The sequence below is a fragment of the Cibotium barometz genome, chromosome 48 (genome assembly GCF_041138505.1).
Source record: "Cibotium barometz isolate CiBa-2024 chromosome 48, ASM4113850v1, whole genome shotgun sequence".
NCBI classification, from domain to species: domain Eukaryota; kingdom Viridiplantae; phylum Streptophyta; class Polypodiopsida; order Cyatheales; family Cibotiaceae; genus Cibotium; species Cibotium barometz.
In genome coordinates, this window is record NC_141093.1 from 14,807,194 (window position 1) to 14,831,627 (window position 24,434).

The 24,434-nt window shown below is 46.6% G+C and overlaps 2 protein-coding genes across 2 annotated transcripts; one reads left to right on the plus strand and one right to left on the minus strand.

Annotated features, from left to right (window-relative positions):
- Positions 1-908: 908 nt before the first annotated feature.
- On the minus strand, positions 909-24,073 carry LOC147610852 (uncharacterized). Its single transcript, XM_086785472.1, has 3 exons — positions 22,500-24,073; positions 1,922-2,097; positions 909-1,810 (listed from the first exon to the last, which is right to left on the minus strand). Exons 1-3 carry the CDS (start codon positions 23,962-23,964, stop codon positions 1,178-1,180), a joined length of 2,274 nt encoding a protein of 757 aa, XP_086641598.1. The 5' UTR covers positions 23,965-24,073; the 3' UTR covers positions 909-1,177.
- LOC147610853 (uncharacterized) lies at positions 10,830-12,266 on the plus strand. Its single transcript, XM_086785073.1, has 2 exons — positions 10,830-11,257; positions 11,369-12,266. Exons 1-2 carry the CDS (start codon positions 10,998-11,000, stop codon positions 12,264-12,266), a joined length of 1,158 nt encoding a protein of 385 aa, XP_086641199.1. The 5' UTR covers positions 10,830-10,997.
- Positions 24,074-24,434: the final 361 nt, after the last annotated feature.

The following is a 24,434-nucleotide window of genomic DNA, read 5'->3' on the forward strand; positions in this document are numbered from 1 at the left end:
GTTGAAATCTGCAAAAAACGCAGCAAACTGTCGAAGCCTCTGCTCCAAAACAAAAAACGCAGCTTTCTTCTACACATGTCAATGCTTTTCTCTGATACCATGAAAGAAAGTGAAGCAAATATAAAACAAAGATGTAGGCCCAAGTACAAGACCTATAAATGCTGAAAATTGATGTTTATTGCTGAAATCTGAGCACAAGGGAAGCCCGTAGGTGCTGTACAATGGTGAGAAGTAGTAGCAACTGCTAATGATCTCAACTAAATGCTGAAAAATGAGATGAATTGAGGGAAAGGGAGCCAACCCTTATATATTCCCCTAGTATGTTGGTCGGCCAACTGTAGCAGGCCGACAACATAAATGCTACATAAAATGCCTAAAAATACCAAAAAATGGTAAAAAAATACTGAATAATCTTTGCTAAGATATGCCAATGCAGGGCCTCATAAATGGCCAATACAAGCATTAAAAAAGGTGATGTAGACCCTCTGGAGATGATATAATCCAACAGGGAAGAGAGGCACTTATTAACACTTTACAACTTTGTCCACCAATGGAATAAAGTGATATATCTGCTGAGGACTCACACAACCATGAAACTTGCTGCCACTCCACCTTCTACAATCAAAAACACAAATAATTAAGTATCATTGCATGTTCCAAGAGCAAAGGATATTCAAATTTTATAGCTCAAATGAGCTCATAGATACCACACAAAGATAATTGTAAGGGTGCAGTTGTAGACGGTAACCTGGCCTAATACAGTAGTGGCAACATACATGGAGTCAGCAAATATTCGTCCCAAACCAAGCTACAATGTGTTTCTAAAACTCTAAATAATACATCTGAAGAAAAGCATGCTAGAAGTGAACATAACATCTTACTGCAGCAATTTAGGAAAGCAAAAGAGCAAATAAAACTTGCAATGCAAGGCCATCTATTTGACAAAATTATATCTTAAAAAAGACCATTCAAAGCTAGCAGAGTACACAAGATAGTCACACCTGCTGTCAAAAAGTTTTCACATGTCATAGACACAATGACAAGACCAGCATAGCACTATAAGGTGGTGCAATGCCCAGTTAGCCACGCACAAACCACCAAGATGCCCTGCCATCCATTCAGTCTGTGCCACAAGGATCAGAGCCGTTCATAGTTACAAATTGAGCTAGACATTACCTTATGAAGGATATCTATAACCAGAAGAAGGTGGGGGTAAGCCAGTACCAAACTGGTATCCACTGTAAGATGAAGGTACATTGGGGTACGAAGACGCTGGCCCAGTCAATGAAGGATTAGGATACAAAGAAACCGGACCAAACAGTGAAGAGCCAGCTGTATCTCTTGACAAAAAACCACTGGAGTTTGTTAATGGAACTTGGCTTCTATTTCCAACACCATATGCAGAGCCATATGTAGCATCAGGCCTAATTTCGTATCCGGTTTGGCTTGTTAAACCATACGATGAAAGCAAGGACTTACTGTGCACTCCCAGGTCAGTGGGGACATAATAGCCTCTACCAAGAGCACTAACAGAGGTAGGCTTGGGAAGGCTAGAGGCATCATAACCAACACCACCATCCACTCCAGTGTTCCCTTTGCTGACGCTGCCACCAGGACCACCACTCAGACGAGGTTTCTTTGCTTGCTTCCTCAGAGCATCTGCCAACGCTTTCCTCTCCTCTTTCTCTTGTTCTACTTCAGCAATTCGCTTGTTCACATTCTCAATGGGATAGTACAGGCCCAGGTCATACTCCTTCATAAATTTTAGCATGAATTTCAATGCTGCGAGTTCCCTCGCACACGCATCATTCTGAAACCCAGAAGATGAATCTCATATCAGAAAATAAGTAAAAGCTATAAATCAGACAGGCTTTCCGGGACTTATTTCCAAAAACACCTTCAACAAAGTGCTGCTACACACCTGGCCAGACAGCTCTGTTGGAGCTTTCTTTACGAGTAATTGGGCCGAATTTCGAGCCTCTTCTACATAAGACTGCAGAATGAAACCTGGCTGTAGTCTTTCTATGAAGCCAAATGTCTTCGCAAAGGACAGTGCCTCTAGTGGCTTGCCTTCTCTGAGAAGTTTGTCTACCAGACCTGTGCAATTAGACAACGAGAACATGTTGCAATCAGAATAGAATCAACAGCAAGGCAAAACTTTCATGCAGAACCACTAAGTCACTTAAACACTTGTCACGTGCATCAGTCCTTAAATATATGTACCAAGACGGCAGCTGACATATTCAGGTTCGTCTAGGTGAGAGCTCCTCACAACACATGGACAAGAAAAAACATAGAGGCTAATGAATATTTAAAGGGGAGCTCCATTTTAAGCTTCGTAGACCAGTTGTAAGCCCTCAAAAAGGGGCAAGGTCCTTTGAGTGACTGAGAGATTGAAGTTAGGGTTTGCAGGGGTAGTGCAGATACATGCTGATGACAGGAGGGAGCCACCCAAAGACACATGGCTATACGACCATTTCGGATCAACAAGTCGGGAACTCAGAAGACCCCAATTGCAGGGATTTCCAGAGCCATGGGGCACCCTGGTACAGCACCCCTAGAAACCCAAACAAGCCAGGGAGAGCCAACGGGTGAAACACCTCTAATCAAGGGACAAAGGCATTACTTTTTCTATTTTTGTCTTGTGCAGGCTGACCGCGGGGGGGGGGGGGGGGGGGGGGTGGGAAACAGATTGACACTGCCTTTTGTAGGAGAATTTAGCCCCCCCACCCCCCCCCCCCCCCCCCCCCCGGTTCATCAGTGACTGCATTAACAGAGAACACAGAGCAATCGGTGGACCAAATTCAGTAGTTATCTGGATTAACCCAACAAAAGAAGTGTCCGGTTTGCACAGACCACACCCAAGGATTATATGACCTAGAACCAAAACCTTGACGAGGTTTCATAGACCCGACATCATCGTATGCATCACATGACCATGATGGATTGTGGCTAATGACTCGCCGCCCGGTCTTAGGTTCAATGCCTCAAACCACCCCTGAGCCCGAGGTGTAACTACCACTAGCCTGCTTGGTGCTAATGGCCCCAACCATAGTCACAGGGGACGGAAGGGACGAGTGCTTGGAACGGAGGGATGCCAAAACGGGACGGACCGGCGACGGGGACGGCAAGGGACGGACGGACGTCCCCTACGAAGCGTCACTCATAGGGGACGGGAACGGGGATGCCTACAGGAACGGGGACGCCGGTGGGGGACGACAGGGAGCCGTTGCGCGATTTTCTGCCCGTTTTTCTGCCGTTGCACACGCCGTTTCTGAAAGAGTGCACAAAGCGGAAGCAAAGTGGCACTAGAATGTGCTGAACATAGAGTGCAAGAGAGAGAGAGATATGGAGCAAACTATGCTGAATATACTGAACCAAAACAGTCCCAAGCAAGAGACAGTGTTAGTCTCATAAGTGAGGGAGCAAATATGTACAAGACTGAATGAGAAATGAGAGGCCAGCACCCACTATTTATAGTGGGGAAGTGCTAGCCGACTGGAGCTCATAAACAGGCCGACTGGAGCTGTTGGACACGGCCGACTGGAAAAATGCCAGAATGGCTGGAAAAAATCCCAGAAAAATAGTAAAAAAAGGGTGGCCAGCCCACAAGCAAGGGCCATACAAAAGGGGACCAAATGGACACCAGAAATGGGCAGAAACTGGGGATGAATATGCTAACACCCCCTCTCAGCACCAGATGCTGAACATAACTCGGAGAAGTCGAAGAAGTCGTCCTCTGTCAAAGACAAAAGAAAGCAGCAACAACAGGTACCAGGAAAGCTCCACAAGCAATCTCCACAGCAACTCAGTTATAATAGCAACAGAACAAGCTGCAAGGTACACTGCTCTTCTAGAAGAGAACAACCATGTAGGTTGCGTCGTGCTGCTCCAAATATCAGTGCCAAACCCAAATATAAACACAGTGTCACAAGAATCCCTAGAAGCTTGTAGCTCCAAGAAGATAATACCCTCAAAAGAAATAGAGTCCATCTGCTCCAACTCTGTACCAAGAGTAGCCAAATGCTGTACAATAGCACCCTTCTCAAAGGTCGGCATCGCCAGATGTAAGAACTCAACTACCCCCTCTGAAAACTGATGTCGGGACTCCACAGGCCCAACCAAATCCAAATCCCAATCCTTCAATCCATGGAAGTACCAGTGTGCCCCAGGCACGGTCACGGACACACCTGACCACAATCCAAAATCCTCACACAGAGTAAGGGAAGTAGGAATATTCATTGTAGTGGTAACTGAAGTAGTAGTAGCCTCCTCAATAGCATCACACAGCGTAGAAGCAGGCTCCTCCATAGAAGGCAAAGGGACCAGCAACACATCCTGGTCACTGGTTGACGAAGAAAGAATCGAAGGCGAAGCAATAGGAGAAAAATCCCCCTCAGAAATTGTGAGCAAAGATAGCCCACTGTCTTCCTCAAAAACATTACCAGAGATATCATCCTGGCAAGGAGAAGTATGCACAGAAACTGAAGGCAGGGCAACAGGAGAAACAAACTCCTCAGATGCAATGAGCAAAACTAGCCCAATATCCTTCACTGCTGCAGGAACATCTCCAAAAGAAGTATCCACAAAATCACTCGCTGCACAATACCCAGAAGCAAAAAGCATCTGCCGATCACTGGCATCACCATACAGGTCACAAAGCAATTGCCACACATAGAAGGTAGAGAAGCATCATCAGGAGCATAGATGAAGTGTCGAAGAACCGAATCCTGACAATTCAGGAGGAGAAAGCCATAGATCTGTCCGTCAGTCTTCCTCCACCGACACACATCCTCCGCAGAGGCAAGGTCCGGCAAGCACCAATTCTTGTACGAGAGAAACTCCATCAAACCATACTCCCTGAGAATAGAAGTAACCTGCAACTTCCATGACTGAAAGTTACCACCATCCAACTTGTCTGCCTCATCAAGGAAATAACAAGAGAGTGGTATGGGAGCCAAATCTGAAGTTGTCATCATTGATGCAATCAATAGGACCAACCCTCATAAGATAAAAAACGCTGATATAGGGTCTTTCCTCCCACCAAAACACAGCCCTAAGAAGCTAGACAGCACCTGAGAATCCTCCTGTAGCAAAAAATGCAGAAGCTTCTGTCGACTGTACCTCCAACCTTGAGGTCACTAGAAGAGGGAAGCAAAAAATGCGGATTTGATATAGAGAGAAAAGGTAGCCACACAGGGCCAGGGAATATGCTGTAAGAGGGTGCAAGAGGGAAAGGCAACAACATAGACAGTAGCTTGGGCTCTCCTCAAGAAAACGCACAATCTCTGAAGAAAAAAAAAGGTGTCCTCCACAGGTACCAAGAGTGCCACCAAAGCCTGCAACACCACAAGCCCCCTCTGCAAAGGGAAAGGGCCACTGGAGAGGAAAACGCAGCAGTGAACAAGTGCTGTCCTGTAGAAAACAGGCCGCCTGCAATCCAATCTCCAAGTGGGCAATGAAACGCTGATCGACAAGAGCCAGACGGCTGAATCGGTGAAGCCAATCTGAAAAAAAACGACCAGCAGAGTGCTGTCCAAAAAATGCAGCAGCAAAAGCTATGGATCTGGAAGAAAAACGCAGAGGAGAAGATGCTCAAAAACAGGGCTGAATCTGGGGCAGCAGAAAGGTTGCTAAACCGGGAGCTCTGATACCATGAAAGAGTGCACAGAGCGGAAGCAGAGTGGCACTAGAATGTGCTGAACAGAGAGTGCAAGAGAGAGAGATATGGAGCAAACTATGCTGAATATACTGAACCAAAACAGTCCCAAGCAAGAGACAGTGTTAGTCTCATAAGTGAGGGAGCAAATATGTACAAGACTGAATGAGAAATGAGAGGCCAGCACCCACTATTTATAGTGGGGAAGTGCTGGCCGACTGGAGCTCATAAACAGGCCGACTGGAGCTGTTGGACATGGCCGACTGGAAAAATGCCAGAATGGCTAGGAAAAATCCCAGAAAAATAGTAAAAAAAGGGTGGCCAGCCCACAAGCAAGGGCCATACAAAAGGGGACCAAATGGACACCAGAAATGGGCAGAAACTGGGGATGAATATGCTAACAAATTCTAGCCGTTACGTTCGCCGTTTCTAGCCGTTTATGGCTGTTGGCTTGGCCGTTTATGGCTTGGCCTTGGCCCTTGAGCCTTGAGGCCCAGGATCCAAAGGCCAGATACATGTGGATCAGCTTACAGCTCTCTCAGGACAGGGTTATATACATAGCCCTATGTTACTTTCCTCCATCAGGATCCTCCTATGTCATTACAGAGGACATGCCACAGGAGGAGGAGACAGGAGCCTCGCCATACACTTGTCTATCAGAGGAGATTATGCATTATTCTACACTAGGGGAAGTATTTCTTACGGGTGACTTCAATGCCCACACAGAGAGGTGTATGACTATGATGACATGGAGATCCTCCACCATAGTTGTTTCTCGTACGCGTACGAGCAGGTTCGTACGTACGAGTCGTACGGTACGATACCGTACGAATTCGTACGATATCGTACGGTACGAGCCCCCCCCCCCCCCCCCCCAAAAAATTTTCCTTGAAAAAAAAATTCCAAATGCTAAAAAAAAAATAGAAACCCTGCTTTACGAAGATCCCAAATACTCGCAATACTTCGCAACTTTCGTGTCCACTCAGTATTCCATATGGGGTTGTGGAGAGACCTAAAAAATCTGGCGAGGTAGACTGGTAGTGTACACTTGATTGGTAGGATGAAAGAATCTTGCTACATCACTTGGGGATCCCTGGTATAGGTAGGTTAGACAATTAGATTCTCAAGTTATGCACGAGGGAGAACTTTTGGACATGGCCATTTTGATCTAGAGAGGAGTCCCTAAACTTATCACCCTAGATGCACTCCTCGTATTTGTGCAAGGACGGTCTCTTAGTCATAAACGCTACACTGGGAGACCTTTGGTATTGCATTACCCATCTAGGTTTTTTTTGGAGACAATCGGGAGATCCAACCGGGAGAGACACATATCCATGTACTGGTTTCTCAAGCACTGTAGACTCCTCCCCTCCCAACCTTCCCTCACATTCAAGCTTGAAGCTCCATAGCTTGTAAGTGTAAAAAATAAAAATCGTATTTTATCGTACAGTATCCGAAAATTTCATATCGTACCAAAAATTCCCGTACGGTATCGTATCGTACGGTATCGTATTTTCGTACCGTGACAACCATGTCCTCCACCCTGTGGATCCAGAGGAGATAGGAGCTAGTCGGGCATCAGAGGACACTGGACCAGACAGAGGACATTATGGGGACCACTTACTAGAGTTGGGAGCCAGGCATCGTCTCGTTATTTATAACGGGATGCTACAGTGGCCAGGATCAGGAGGGCTGACATGCTTCCCACATGGGGATCATACACGAACCGGAGGCACGGTGGTGGACTACATTATGGGCTCTTTGGAGGCATCACAGCTCGTCACCTCATTCTCCATCCCATCTCGTCCTATTGGGGCAGATCATACATACTTGGCATTTTCACTAGCCGGATCACCAGTATCACCAGCCCCCCACATACCGACGCCACACACTACCATCTACTTCACACATGACATGGCAGACATATACACTGGCAGAGTAGAGGATGGGCTCCTACTCATGGATCCTCTGGCACCTATGGATACCATTACAGCCCAGCTAGCATCACTCCTACACACGGCTGCATTATAGAGCTTCCCACATCGTGTCCACTCAGGAGAGCCTGCGAAATCTGGGAGTATGCCCCAGAACAGATGGTATGATGACGAGTGCAGAGCCCTATACTCACGGCTCCGCATACAGAGAGCCTTGGGAGCCATCACAGAGCAGGAGTCGAGGAGAGAGATGAGGAGACTTACTCGCCGCAAAAGGCGGGCCTTCGCAGAGATACAGGAGCTAGAGATCTTCCATTTCTTCATGAGTAGAGATAGCCCTATCTCATGGCAGCACTTCAAAGAGCCCCAGACACCGACACCCATTGCAGACTCACAGACATGGCACACACATATGCAGAGGGCCTAAACCACGCCCCGCAACAGCCACCTATACCTCAGCCATAGGAGCCTCGACCTACCACAGCTAGCTTCTTTACCCACTCGATGGTAAAGGAAGCTATCCACCGCCTATAGCATGGACGGGCCGCCGACCATGTGGGCCTACAGGGTGAGTGTCTCATATATGCAGTAGATTCTTTGGCTCCTTTTCTTGCACACCTGTTTAACAGGGCACTAGCAGAGGGTTTGCCTGCGGAGTGGACGATGCACACCATTGTGCCGATCCACAAAACAGGGGATATGCTCGATCCGAGCAACTACAGGACGGTTATGGTTGGCCACGTGTTGGCCAAACTCTATGGTGCAGTGTTGGAGCAAGAGCTTAGCTTATATGCTGAGCGAGCAGGTTTACGCTCATCACGGCAGGCAGGCTTCAGGAGAGCTTTCTCTACCATTGACCATGTATTCACTTTGAGATGTATGATTGATCAAGCCAGAGTGAGGAAGAGAGAGCTCTATTGCTGCTTTGTGGATTTCCGCAAGGCATTTGACACAGTACCACGAGAGATGCTCTTTCAACGCCTGCAGTCTCTTGGCATACCAGCAGATATGACATGGGGCATCTATGCATTATATGAGCAGGTTTTTGGGCGAGTCAGATGCCCAGGAGGTATGTCCGAGACTATTGCTAGCACCATTGGTGTGAAGCAAGGATGCCCACTTTCCCCCACGCTATTTGGGTTATACATTGATGAGGTGGGTGACTTCATTACACGGGGAGGCGGAGATGGAGTTGATCTAGTAGGTACCTCAGTACATATTATGCTTTATGCTGATGATATTGTATTAGTGTCTGAGTCTCCAGGAGGTCTACAGCAACATCTACATGCACTCCATGATTTCTGCACACAGAGGGGTCTTACTGTGAACCTTGGGAAAACCAAGGTTATGGTCTTTCATACATCGAGACAGGGCAGGAGTCAATTGACATTCACTCTCGCAGGACGCCAGATGGAGGTGGTGACATCATACGTGTACCTAGGGGTTACCTTTTCTGCAGCAGCCACGCGCTTCACCATGGGTTCAGCAGCCAGAGCCAAATTGACACGAGGATATGCAGCATTGGCTAGACTAGAGAGACAGTGCCACCAGGCACATTTTCAAGAGCCCCGGACGAAGGGGTGGCTATTTGACACATTAGTCACACCGGCACTGATGTATGGAGCAGCGGTATGGGTGCCAGGACTTGCTACCCATTGGTGGACACAGATAGAGAGACCATAGGCCCTCATGACGACACGCATGATACGCAGCAAACCGTCAGTACCTCATGACATTATCCGAGCAGAGTTTGCTGCGCCTCCTATGATGGTAGAGGCCATATTCCAGACTATATGCCTGCTAGACAGATTCAGAGAGATGCCACAGGACAGATTGTCATACAAAGCTTTTGAGGCATCTAGACAGCTGGCTGAGGCAGGAGACAGAGGATCATGGAATGCATAGGTCACACATTGGTTCTCACAGCATGGCCTAGACATGGATCATCTACCACCATTCCAGTATGACAGGGACGCACCACATATCCGTCTCTCTCATAGTGAGAGGAACAGAGTATTGAGACAGGACCTATGGCAACTCTATACACGAGAGACATGGATATCGCCTACACAGCCTCTTCCACCGAAGATGCTATACTAGTAACTACAGAGATCACTTCATGAGTATCACTGATGATGGATTTATAGAGAGGCCTAGATACATGGAGGGCTTTTTACCACACAGCTCCCGAGTAGCTATTGGTCAGCTTAGAGTCTCATCACATTGATTGGAGATCGAGACTGGCAGAGCAGCACGGATCCCCCGAGAGGAGAGGGTATGCAGATTGTGCAGAGAGGAGGTGGAGAGTGAGGAGCATTATGTATGCAGATGCAGAGCATATACAACCATCAGAGAGGGATATCCCATTTTATTCAGAGAGCCACATTCCCTACGCCAGATCTTTGAGGCAGCAGACCAACGCATACTGGGGAGATTCATTCTAGACATACAGCGTCACAGAGAGACATCATTACAAGCTCAGACAGCTCCAGAGGGGGGACGACAAACACAGATAACTACATTTTTTCAGAGATCCACCCCACTCCCAGCCCTACACAGCAGGGAATTACTCTCCAGAGACCAGAGACACTCAGAGCCCGCAAGAGACAGAGGACACCTGGCTTTCGGACACCACACCTATACCAGAGAGAGATGACAGAGATCAGAGCTTAGTTTCACAGAGAGGGTGCGGAGCGACTAGCTCGCTTCACAACAGACCCAGGCATGTTCTTCAGGGAGCTGTGGACACCCCCTTCATTGATGTATACCATTCTATACCCCCAGTATGGTACAAGATGGAGCTAGCTAGGTTGCATATCATGATTGTATACTCCATGCATATAGCTTTGCATTCTCCTAGTAGAGCTCCATCACCTCCCCCACTCATTGTACTTATTGCACACCCAGATTCAGCTTTTTAGTTTAGTACTTTTTCATTTTGTTGGGATGACAGAGGATACCCCACACAGGTACACTGATTTGTCTCATAGGCCGAGTTCGGTCTTTTGAAGGACGTTAATAAAATCTTTCTTTCTTTCTTTCTTTCTTTCTCTCTCATTCCTCAAGGCTCAAGAGTCAAGCCATCTTCAACCATGGCATCCTCCTCACGTGCCGGGGCTTCCCGTAGAAGGACAAAGGGATGGACATGGTGGGAGGAGGTTAACTACACCCCATCCACTCATGGAGGCCGTTCTCGGCCATGGGTATGCAAGCTTTGCCCGTACCGGCGAACGGGTGGCGCCGACAAAGTGCGAGCCCACCTCTTGATTGAGAGTGGGCATGAGGTGAGGTTTTGCACGAATGTCACGCCCGAGAAGAGACGGGAACTTCTTGACAAGCTTAGCGTCTACGAGGCGGTCGAAGCGACAAGGACGACACCACGAGTGGCTGTGGATCCCGCGACGATGGGGAGAGGAACTCAAGCCTCTACAATGGAGTCATGTGGTGGATTGGGATCATGCACACCATCACCTTCACCATCAAGTCGGAATGTTACTCCATCCACGACGCCGGCACCCTCCATCTCCACAGCCTCTCAACCACTACGTGGCCCACGACAACAATCTACACTCGGGGAGAATTGGAACCCCAAGTTGAAGGAGGAGGTGGATATGGCGGTGGCCCGCTTCTTCTTCCACGACCACATTGCCTTTCAAGCGGCTAGGTAAGTGCAATCGATCATTGCCAATTCATCATTCATGTTTTCATCATCCTAGTCCCCTCCTCATTAGTAAATCACTTCCCCTTCTCATTAGTAAATTACTTTCTTGAATAGGTCGGAATACTTCAAGGTCATGGTTAAGAAGATTGGGGAGTATGGCTCAACCTATACACCCCCCTCATCCGAGAGCTTGCGCACTACATTGCTCGAGAAGGAGAAGCGCATTGTAGAGCAAGCGACCGATAACACAAAGCAGCAATGGGAGAGGAACGGAGTCTCCCTCATTGTGGATGGATGGAGTGACACCCGCAAGAGGAGTATTCACGGCGTGGTTGCATATTCCCGCGGAGAGATGTACTTCATCTCATCTCATGATGCATCCGGCACCGGGAAGAGCGCGGATGTGCTTGCGGCGGAGTGGGCTACCACCATGGAGATCGTTGGCCCCGAGCATGTAGTGGGCTTTGTTGCGGATGGGGAGCCTTCCAATAGGGTGGCGGGAGCTATTCTCCAAGGGATGTATGGACATGTCACGGTGTCCTTTTGTATGGCTCATTGCCTAAACAACCTCCTCAAGGACATCGGGGCATTACCATGGATCAGCTCGCTCATTGAGGAGGCCAACACCATGGTCCCCTTTGTCCTCAACCACCAAAGACTTCGGCATGAGTTCAACAAGAGGTCTTGTCTCTCTCTCCTCAAATATTCCGACACTCGGTTTGCCTACAACTTTCTCATGTTGGGCCGGTTGAAGGATTGTAGCGGTGCTTTGAGGGGGCTTTTCCTTAGCGACGAGTTTGTCGCCATGCAAGAGTCCCGTACAAACACTGGCCAAGAGTGTAGGCTACAGGCGGATGACGCCTCTTGGTGGGAGCATGTGAAGACCACAGATGCTATGGTGAGGCCCATAGTCCACCTATTGAGGATTGTAGACGCTATGCAACCATGCATAGGCAAGGTCTACGAGGCATTTGTATTAATACAATCAACCGTGAATGCCTTCACTCTTTGATTGGCGTATTTTGTTAATATGACTCAAAAGCTTACCATTTTAGTGTAAATTTGTGCTCGTTTTGATGTACTTCCAAAGTAGAATAAGTGTAGAGTAGAAAATTTTAAAAAAAATGTCTTTTTTGAGTGCCGTTCCCTCCCCCGTCCCCATTCCCTACTTATGGCCGTCCCCCGTCCCGTCCCGTCTCCGTCCCCCGTCACCATCCCCCGTCCCTTGTGACTATGGCCCCAACCTAGCGTCCCATACCACTTACCCAAAAGAATCTAGCAAAATGCCCAAATTCACCTTATAAGAAAGTGCAATTTATAACCTCATGGTAGTCATCCACAAGACAATAAACCATCAACTCCATTATGCATAGTGTGGACTAGATTGAATGGGAGATTAAGAGTTAGGGTTTCATGTGGGAGACATACACAGAGAAGAAGGGAGAGAGAGAGAGAGAGTTGTGGGGATAAGTCAACTCATCAAGTGAGTGTGTGACTCCCCTATCACACATGTATATTTTGCACTAGTACACATAGTGCACTTAGTACATTAAAAGTACTAAGTGTACTATGTACTATAACTTATGGGCTTGTACACACTATAAGGGTGGGCATAATGCCTTTACCCCACTTAAAGGCAAAGTGCCCTTAAATGAAGGAAAAGAAAAAATCAGCATGTACATGATAAGCTGTCTTCTCTTCACGAATGCTGAAAAGTAAAGTGTCTGACACAGACAACATGATGGTGGATCTTGCTAGCTCATCCATATCTTCCCACTCTTCAGCAGTAAGAGAAGCGGGCATTACACCCCTTTCTTTGATAGGCTTGCGCTGCTTCTTCTGGAGCAACACATTATAGCACTGGGTTTGCCAAATATCATAATTATGTGAGCCTTCAAGCTTCTTGATGTGAAGCAATGAAGAGCTCTCACATGTGGTTGTCATAGCAATATGCAACCTGTCAATGCCTGACTCCCTGCAAGATGTGCAAACAGTGCACCAAAAGCACACAAAGTGCTCACAGTTGTTCTCCCAAGCTTTATCTCCCACTGCGGAAGCACAAATGCAACTCTACTCCCACTGTACGTGATGAAATCACCAAAATCTGGTTGCTACAGATTTAGGACAGCACCTTAAATGTGCTCTGTTCCCCTTCCAAAGTACTGTACAGCAGTACTAAGTGCTCACCAATGATGTACCAAATCTGTACCGGCAAGTACAGCACCTGAAAATGAACCTTTTCCTTACTCAAATCAATGTACAGCCATGCCAAAACTTGCACAAAGTTGTACCAAATCTGTACCAGCAAGTACAGCAACAATAAATGCTCTCCTGGCTGTCCAAATGAGTGAAAATCAGACTTTTACAGTCCCGACCACTGCATACAACAGTCCCGAACAGAAATTGGGCAAAAGCCCCTTGACTGCAAGCTGATTTCTGAAGATTCAAGGCATAAAAGTCTTGCCTACTGCTTTGCCAAGCTCAACAAGCATAAAATCTTGAAAAGCCCCTTGATTTAAGATCAATTTCTGATCATACATGGTACATTAACGCACATGAAGGCATCCAGAGTCTTCGCAATGCTTCCCCCTGGCCACATATACATCCAATACATAAAAGCCCCTTGATTTACAGGCACATTGAGTGCTTGACAGGCATCAACACATTGCCCAAAGCATCAAATGCGAGTGCCTGCATGCAAATCAACCCAATCGGCACAAAAGCCCTTTGATTTGCACATCAATTTCCTGCAATTTTGCCCGAATGTGAAATTTCTCACATCATAAGCATGTATGAATGCTTAATTGCACAATTACATCAAAAGCCCCAAATTTTGACATCCAATTTCCTGCAAATTGACTCTGATTGTGACCAATGTCACCCAATCTTGCCAATTTTGCTCAAAAATTGGGCAATTTGGCACCTGTACCTGCTCAATTGATGATTGTACCTGCTCAATTGCAAATCCCAAAAAAAAATTGAAGCAAATACCTTGTAATTTCTGATTTTTTGTTGCAGGAAAAGGGAGTGATGATGCTGCTGCTGTTCTGTGTAGGTCTTGCAGGTTGCAAGTTAAGGCTTCTCCTAGCTACTTTGCTGAAGGAGACTAAGATGCAGGCGCTTGGAGGTAGGCGCACGAAAAGCAACGGGCTGAAGAAGCGAGGCAACCAGGGCTACCAGGCGTACTCGACTCGGGTCAACAACAAGGCGTGGAGTCAAAATGATGCGTGGTCGCTTCTTCTCCAGGCGGAACAGGCGGAACCAGTCGTGATACGTGGTCGCTTCTTCTCCACGCTCACCGCACCAAGAACCTGCTCTCACCGAAGCTGGCGGCTATAGAGGCTCGCTCGTAGGCGTGTTCGCTCTGATACCAATTGAATGTTGCCGTGTTTGTTGTCGCTGACTCAACGTTGCGGCCAACTCAATGTTGCCGTGTTTGTTGCCGCCGACTCCGCCTTTTCACCAGCAGCTCGAGCGAAGCTCCGCCAGCCGACTATTTCATCACTGGGTTTACGCCTTGTGGCCACCAACGCCTTGCTGCTTTGCTCACGCTGCCTAAAGTCCAGCGCTGTCTCCTACGAATTGGTTTGCCCTGTTCTGCACAGGGCAGCTTCACATGTGCCTTAGCACCTACACAAGATTCTGCCCACGCAGCACACACAGGCGACCAGTTCTGATGCAGCACGCAGGTCCGTACAGTACACGCAGGCTCTGATACCAGTTGAATGGGAGATTAAGAGTTAGGGTTTCATGTGGGAGACATACACAGAGAAGAAGGGAGAGAGAGAGAGAGAGAGAGAGAGAGAGAGAGAGAGAGAGAGAGAGTTGTGGGGATAAGTCAACTCATCAAGTGAGTGTGTGACTCCCCTATCACACATGTATATTTTGCACTAGTACACATAGTGCACTTAGTACATTAAAAGTACTAAGTGTACTATGTACTATAACTTATGGGCTTGTACACACTATAAGGGTGGGCATAATGCCTTTACCCCAACATAGATACTACAACATCCCCACTAACATCATTAGTGCCCAATAGTGGGTGTAGAACTTGGTATCAATATATGCTCCCACACACACCCCACGCACACACACACACACATAAGAGCATACATTCACACAAAGGTCTATGTACTGAGTTTCTGTCAGAGCTCCAGAGATACAAGGCAGACTCGGCCATAATGAAGCCTAGCACTAAAGATTATAACAAATAGAAAGAATTATTACAACAAAAAGGTAGTTGATAGGGCATATGCACTACTAAAGATAGGAAGAATTAACACAATATCAACTGGCTGCCACTTGGACGAAAACTTCACAATGTGAAATTTGCATGTCCGCTCATACAACATAAAGATATACCTAGATGAATCCAAGAACATGTCCAAATTCACCTCATAAGAAAGTGCAATTTATAACCTCATGGTAGTCATCCACAAGACAATAAACCATCAACTCCATCATGCATAGTATGGACTAGATATTATGACATCCCATACCACTAGACCGAACCACCCACCTCACAGCTCCATGGCCACAAGATCCTACACACTTCCTTGGTAGCCCCCGGCCACCGCGTGACTACTTGACTTCTTGACTTCTTGACTAATAAGTGACCCCAAGGTTACTTATATAGTAATAACCCGGCTATTATTAGCCCTTGCTTTATTTATTAGCTTTTTTGCTTTATTTATAAGCTTTTAGTGATTATTAGCCCTAGGCTAGTTATAAGCTTTTAGCCAATCTAGACCTCTTTTTGCTAGTGCCCTTAGCCCACGTGTGACCCCTCTAAGCCTTACCCCTATCTTGGGTTAATCTGAATCCTAATCTTGGATTAGCACATGCCCGCAATCCTTATCCTATGTCTGTCAAGACATAACATACTTCCCTCCTCCTCTTCAATTTACATGAATGCATAAGGAGACAAGACTATGTAAGCGAATCCCCAGATTTGGACATGCATCCATAGCATCTACTCAAGTCTACTCCCTCTTACCTAGGCCAGTGTAAGACTCTTCTTGTAGATCGTGCTACAAAGATCCAATTGCTTACTCTATCAATCCAACTCTCATCCAAGAGCTGAATCCCAATAGGACATCTAGTCACAAAGTGCAACAAGCTCTTTAGTAAACAACCCTAGCACACATCCATACCACAATTCAACTGTCATACCAGATGGCATCCTGCATTAGTTGTTGGCAAGGTCTAGTCCATTGAATGCACAACCAAGTTCTAGTGCCTTGTACTTCTTGTACAATCGACCAACCGCAAGATCTCCCCTGTCCAGTCGTCACCTAAGACTGAACCGAGATTACGATTTCACACGTGACTAGTAGATACGTCTACTTTAGGGCAAGCATAAAACTCCCCATCAATTTCTACAGATGTTCCATGTCCTCGAAGAACCTAAAGACAATACACGGCTTCCGGCTACTTTTCACCCCAACACATTGGGATGAACCAAAGGTCCACACAATCCCACTACCCTGTCTCGATGGAATACACCCCATCGAACAAGTGGAAAATCCACATGACTCCAAAGTCTTGGGAATCAAAATACTCCCGTGGATCTCCATCCACCCTAGAGTTATCAAATGGTTTAACCGTCAACTGGTCTAGACATTTAGTCTAAGACTGAGACGTTTCAAGTTGCTTCTACCAACTTACTTAACATCCATATCACAACAATGTTGCATGCGCGGAAGCCTTGCTATACTGATCCACAGCCCTAAACATGATTAAGAAACAAGATGCTAACTAACATGATTTAAGATAGAGGAGAGAGAAGAAGAGAGATTGGTGTCAGGGTTTTTTCTTGTATTTAATATTGTACAAAAAGGTGACTAATTTTATGTACATACTTGGGCCTTGGTCAACCCCATAGGGGTGACCTTTTGGCCCCTTTCTACATGCTAGCTAATGACTAGACTTATGAATGATGAGAATGACTTGATGATGGAATGAATTATGCCTTTTGCTTATATATATGTGAGGGATGCCAATCAACCGACTATAGATGCTGTCAGCCTGTTGTGGACATGAGAATATGGATAAAATCCCTAAACTGCTGCGAATGCTGCCTTGTCTCTAGTCGCCTGCCACCTGTTGTTTGATCTCTCTGTTGGTTGCTGACACTCCTTTGCTGGCTGCCGACAGGGGTCCCAAGCCTTTTTAGTGATGATAATGTTAATGCTGCTGATAATGATGATGAAGATGATGAAGATGATGAAGATGGGGTTGATGATGTGCTGCTACAGCCTACTGCTGATGCTGATGTTGATGCCCACGGTGAAGATGATGACACCTAAATGATGTCCTAAATTGTTGGATTAGTTAGGGATTAAGACTGTTCATGCATATGTTCAGTCATGGCACCGGCATGCACGTGACAAGCAAGGTTAAACACTAGAATTTTGATGAATAATTTTTTTGTGGTGCAAAAGAAGTTTTCATGTTGTATGCATGACGTGTATAATGAAGTTGCGTTTTGATAAAAGTATTGACATGACACTGTCAAAATACACAATGGAGATGATAACCAAATCTGAGACCACAAGAGCAAGTAGAGTGCAGAAAATAGACAGCACAAGAGAAGGAGAGAGATAGGCGTGTAACTCTTCTCTATACACAAGATCCCGAAGATGAAAACAAGATACAATGGTGTGGGGGCAATGGGGCCATTTTATATGGCCCCATATATCCAGTCAGCCAGTGGAAAAACAGCCGCCAGCCTCACGACTGGGTCTCCTCCAGTCGGCCAGCCAAAAAAAAGGTCCACGACCTGAACAGAACAGTCAGCCTGCTCCACATGCACACGACTGCAATTGGCCAGCTTCTGGGTCATCCTGCCAGCATAGGGCAGCCACCCACACCATGGAAAAAATAGGGAAAAATGGGGAAAAAATACGGGGAGTGAGGAAAAATGAGAAAACGCCTACAAAGGACGGGCACACCCACAACAGAGGCCTGGTGTCTGATAAAGACAGGAGATCACTTCTAACACCCCCTCTCAGCTCCTGGCTGGGAAATCAACCCTAGGGAGCTGGAGTGCCGCTTGAGCGTAGCCTGAGGTAGAGACTTCGTGAAGAGGTCCGCCGCATTGTCCTCCGTTGAACAATAAAGTAGCAAGATGTCACCAGCCAAGATCTTCTCACATACAAAGTGATACTGTATCTCTATGTGCTTGGTCCGGGCATGGAAGACCGGGTTCCGAGCAATAGCTATACAACTCAGGTTATCACACTGGATGATTGTGGGCTCCTTCTGTGGAAACCCAATCTCGCCTAGCAGCCTCCACAGCCACACAACCTTGCAAGCAGCACCACAAGTAGCCCGGTACTCTGCCTTTGTCGAAGATAGGGCAATAGTTGGCTGCCTCTTACTGCTCTTGAGCCGAGGGTAAAACTGTAACCTAAAGTAGATCTCCTCGTGTCTGGATCTCCTCCCCAATCTGAGTCACTCCAACCATGGAGTCTGACTCCATCCCCTCCTGTGTAAAAGAGTCCTAGATCCTTCGTACTCTGCAGATACCGCAAGATCCGCAATCCTGCGTCCCAATGAGACTTCAATGGCGTCTGCATAAAAGAGCTCAACAGCCCCATGAAGAAGCTCAAGTCCAATCTGGTGTTCAGCAACCAGATCAATGAACCACGAAGAATCAGCACTCTTCCCAGTCTGCTTAGGACACTTCCTCCAATAGTGACCTTTCTCGCCATAATCATTGCAGGACCTCTCGGCCTTCAGTTTCTCTCATTCTGTGTCAAGCTTCTTGTCAGAAGACTTCTCCGGTGAAGCCTTCCCTTTGCCCTTGTTGTTATTCCGGCCTTTCGGCCTTTGGCCAGTTAAGGCCTCCGAACCTCCGCTATGAGGAGGGTTCGTGAATCGTTCCTCCTGGTCCAAGACCATGGGCACAAGCTCCTCCCAGGTAATGGTGCTGAGCCTGCCACTAGTAATCAAAGAGGAGTAGAAAGCGGAATACTGAGCAGGCAAGTGCGACAACAAAAAATGGCCATATCTTCTAATGATATCTCCTTCCCAGCCTGGACTTCCTATTGCTGAAGGGCCTGTAGCTTGTTAATGTGCTCCCGCATCGTCGACGACTTTGCAGGGTTCATAACCCGCATCTGTACTTCCAAGGAAATCCTATTTATAGGCGATACCCTATTATAAAGAGAAGCCAAGTGCTGCCATATGCCTCTGGCCAGCGTCATATGCTTTACGTGATTGATTACTTGCGGTGTGCAATTGAGGAAGATAAATGAACGGACCTTGGCGTTGACACGATCCCACATCTATGCCTGTGCCTCGCGGTCCTTCCTCGTTGACAGTAACTCCCCTTCCTCTGCTTCCAGCCGTGGAACCCCAATAACGATGAAATCAGCAAGGTCATATGACTCCAACATAGACTTCATCATAACCTTCCAGATGCCGTAATTGTTCCCGTCCAAATGACGGTCCACTGGAAACGTGGGGAGTGTTGGGATCTTCACATGCTTCTCAGCCAGCTCTAACAAATCTGCCATCGCGGGGATGCAACTAAAAAAAGGATGGGTGGGTGGGAAAAAAAAATTTACCTGCAAGTGGCTGTCAAGCAACTCAACCCACCTTCCTCTTGCTTCTTCTCTTCCCGAACAGTCCCTAACAGTCCACCAATCAGCAACGCAACAATCCCCCTCTTGCTCAAAAAACTCCCAAGATCTTTCAAGAGCCTAGGGCTCTGATACCATGTCAAAATACGCAACGGAGATGATAACCAAATCTGAGACCACAAGAGCAAGTAGAGTGCAGAAAATAGACAAAACAAGAGAAGGAGAGAGAGAGGCGTGTAACTCTTCTCTATACACAAGATCCCAAAGATGAAAACAAGATACAATGGTGTGGGGGCAATAGGGCCATTTTATATGGGCCCATATATCCAGTTAGCCAATGGAAAAACAGCCGCCAGCCTCACAACTGGGTCTCCTCCAGTCGGCCAGCCAAAAAAAAGGTCCACGACCTGAACAGTACAGTCGGCCTGCTCCACATGCACACGAGTGCAGTCGGCCAGCTTCTGGGTCATCCTGCCAGCATAGAGCAGCCACCCACACCATGGAAAAAATAGGAAAAAATGGGAAAAAAATACGGGGAGTGAGGAAATATGAGAAAACACCTACAAAGGGCGGGCACACCCACAGCAAAGGCCCTGGTGTCTGATAAAGACAGAAGATGACTTCTAACTGTCACTTCAGCTCGTGTCACTCTCCACTTGTCATCATAGCCTTCTCTTTCCATTTTCACTCATGGGAGTCACAAATCTATAAATTGAAGCCCTCTCTCTTCATTTGGAGCATAGTTGCATTCCGTACCCGTACTCATCCAATGAATACCTTCAATACTTTTCGTACCACTCTATACGTATCGTACCTCGTACGGATAAGGTCTTCGTACCAAATATGAGGTTCAATGTACAACACTTATTTGGCCCGTTTTTTAATTATTTTAGTCAGTGATCATTGCTCAGTAGTTAATAGATTATTTTTCATTTCAGTATTACCATTGTCTTTCATGCTATTTTTGTATGGATGCTATATATTTTTTATTTTACATACATACATAGTAAAAAACATGAAAGTACTTAAAAGTACTTATCTTGATGCGTACTTTACGTACTCGTACCGTACACGTACCATACCGCACCGTACCTAAAGTACTCAACCACTATGATTTGGAGGAGGCTCTCTTGTTGCAAACTAGATGGTTGCTCGCATTCTTGTTTGCAATGCTACATGGAGAGATCCAGCACTCCACTCACTCTTGGTGCAGACTAGATGGTTGCCAGTAGACTATTGTCGACAGCCAGCAGAGGTTCCTAAGCAGCCGACAGCCAAGCACCAGAAGGAAGGGCAACATTGTGTGGGTAACATGGCAATTAAGCGTAGCATTTTTGGGAATATTCCATATTTATCTTGTCCAACAGGCCGACAGCCTTATGGACTGGCCGACTAGCTTCCTTGCTCACATATATAAGCACAAGGCATAATTCAGCAGATCAAGTCATTCATTCACTCATTCATCATCATAGCATTCAATAGAAGAGTATGTAGGGCTAGAGGGCAACCCCTTTGGGGCTGACCAAGGGCCTCAACCATGTACATTCATTAAGCAACCTTTTTGTACCATATAATATAAAGAAAAACTCTGACAGCAATTTCTCTTTCTTCTTCTCTCTCCTCTGTCTTAACCATGTTTAATCAGCATCTTGTTCTTAATCATGCTTAGGGCTATGGATTAGTAGTACAAAGGCTTCCACACATGCAACATTGGTATCATAGCATTCAGGCTAAGCCACTAAGCATAGTCCCAAGGAAGGTGCACAGATCCAACAGAAGAATGCAACAAGGTATCAGATGGAGTGGTCTACAATAGCAGGAGGGGATGTCACGTGCGTGCCCGTGCCATGGCACAATCCTCGGCATGTCTAGCATAATCCCTGATTAGGATAATCAGTTAGGACAGCATTTAGGTCATCTACAGCAGTAGAATCATCATCATTAGCATCAACATAAGCCAAAGTAGTATCATCAGCATCACCATCATCATCATCATCATCATCATGAAAGGGCATGAAACCCTGTCGGCAGCCAACAGACTGCTGTTGGTAACCAGCAGAGGTTCCTAAGCAGCCGGCAGCCAAGCGCCAGAAGGAAGGGCAGGAAAGGTTACCACTAAACGCTACCCAAGTACAAAATGATACCCAGACCAATCTCCCTGATCTTAGCCCCAAACACTACTGTTAGGAACGAGTACTCAGCCAACATTGCTGCGTATCACTTTCCAGCTCCTCTAATCAGCTTGCAGATGTGTGTTTCTGATTGTGAGCTCTAGAACATAAGAATGTATGAGATGTTTGACAATGAAGTGAACAGAAATCAACAGATTTCCAGATTGAACGGGCATATAAAGTAAAGCATATACTCCACAAGGGGGAGGATGCCCACTTGGCCACTGGGACAGGGTGTAATGCCTCATGTGCACGTGAATATTTGTATTGTTTAGGATTCTTCACATTGTTTTACTGAGTAAGTCAACACTGAACTATGGCAATGTCACTAGACAAGCCTACCATGGGCATGCAAAGATTTCAACGGTCAAGTGCTAACAACAGGTAAGTAATACAAACGCTCAAGGGTTACGAGTGGATACAAGCGTTATCATAGAGATATATTGATGTTACATTGAAGAGTAGATATTAGGGCAGTGTTACCTGGTATCCTCCCTGTCAATCCGAGAGCCCGGCATAGCTCGGGAGTTTTACTGCGGCGGCATATTGAAATAACATAACTTAGTAGTTCATTATCATCATACTCTGATGCAATTCCAAATGTGGCAAGGAGCTGCAGAAACCCATGGACATCCAAAGAATAATCATCTGTGATTTTGAAATCCAGCAGCTTAGAATGCCATTGCCGTGCCATGCCCTTGGCTAATTCCTTGACATCGGATGGCACAATGGGATAGTCTTCTCCAAGAACAGGGTCTGCAATAAGCGGAGAAAGAGACCGCAGAAGAAGAATGCAGGTTCTGCGCTGGGCTCTGGCTGCACAATCCTTAACACTCTCTGAGTTGAGTTTCAGGTCATGGAACCATTCCAGGGCCTTCAACACCAAGCGGCAAGGGTCGCTTGCAGCATGCAGTGCAGCAGGCATCTCTGCACGAAGATCACGAATATCTTTCCGGCGATGGACAATGAACTTCCTCAGACCTATAGCATCCATCTTCTCACAGAAAGACCTCAAAGTTGGACCCACTTGAGCCTCATAGGCAGCCTTTGCTTGATTGATAGCCTCCTCGAGGCTAGTAGAAGCTCCACGTTTCACACTTTTAGCTCCTGCATTCGCAGGTAACAGGTCTTCTTTCTTGGCTTTCTGATCATCTTTCATGATTTTTTCGTCATGTTTCAGAGAATTGCGACCTTTTTGCTCTGCTTTCTTGTCATCTTTAGTGTTGTTCGGGCCACCTTCGGCAATTTTCCCGCATTCTTGCTCAGCTTTACTATCACTTTTGACGGCTTTCTGCTCGATTTTGCAGTCGCCTTTTGCACTTTCCCAGCCGTCTTGCTCGGTTTTGCGGTCATTTGTAGCGGTTTTCCGGTCGTCTCCTTTCTGCTCGGTCCTGCGGTCCATTTTGCGGTCGCCTTTTGCACTTTCCCAGCCGTCTTGCTCGATTTTGCGGTCACTTGTAGCGGTTTTCCGGTCGTCTCTAACAATTTCCCGGTCATCTTTCTCGCTTCTGGCTTCCTTTCCAGCTTTTGAATCGGCTTTAACAGTTTTCTTACCTCCTGTCGCACCTTTTGAAGCAGATTCAGCCTCCTCCTTCTTTCGCTGCGCCGCCAAAGCTTTCCTCTTCTCTTCAGCGATAGCAGCAATGGCAGCATCCTTCTGCTGCAACACGCGGGCGAGAGAAGCTTCCTCACGGCTGGCGATGGTGCTCTCTCTCTTGTCCAGTGCCGCTTTCGCTTCGCGAATCCTGATCTCGAACGCCTTTTCGCGCTCCGCTACCTCGTTAGATCTCTTCTGCAGGGCCTCCTCCAGGTCCGCGAAATGGCGCTGTAGGTCCTGCCACTGACTGATGCAAGTGGTAAGCAAGGCTTGATGGCTGTCCAGAGCCGAAATGATCTGCGACGCACTCTCTTTGCGGCTAGCCATGGAGTCTAACGCAGGCGTAGCCATGGTGAAAGCACAGTGCTATCACAGAGAAAGAAACCTCTAGCACCGCGTTCAAACTGACGGGCGGTTGGGCTACTTACACACGTGACACAGCTCGCCCAGGCTTGGGCACCGGGAAAAAATGACACGCTTTTCTTCCTTTTTATTGGAGAGAAACATTTAGAGATCATTTACCTCCCCTCTCTCTCTCTCTAGCTACAAATGGTCAAATCTATTATAGATAATAGACTAATGAAAACAACTAACACTTTATCACAAGAGTCTTAACAAGATAATGGAAAAGGAAAATCTCACTACATTGAATATATCACACACACAATGTTTGTGTGTGTGATATTCCTGTTGAATATCACACACACAAACATTGTGTGTGTGATATATTCAATGTAGTGAGATTTTCCTTTTCCATTATACTGTTGAATATCACACACACACATGTCGAGTTTTCTCTCAACTTAATAGCAAAAAGTGCT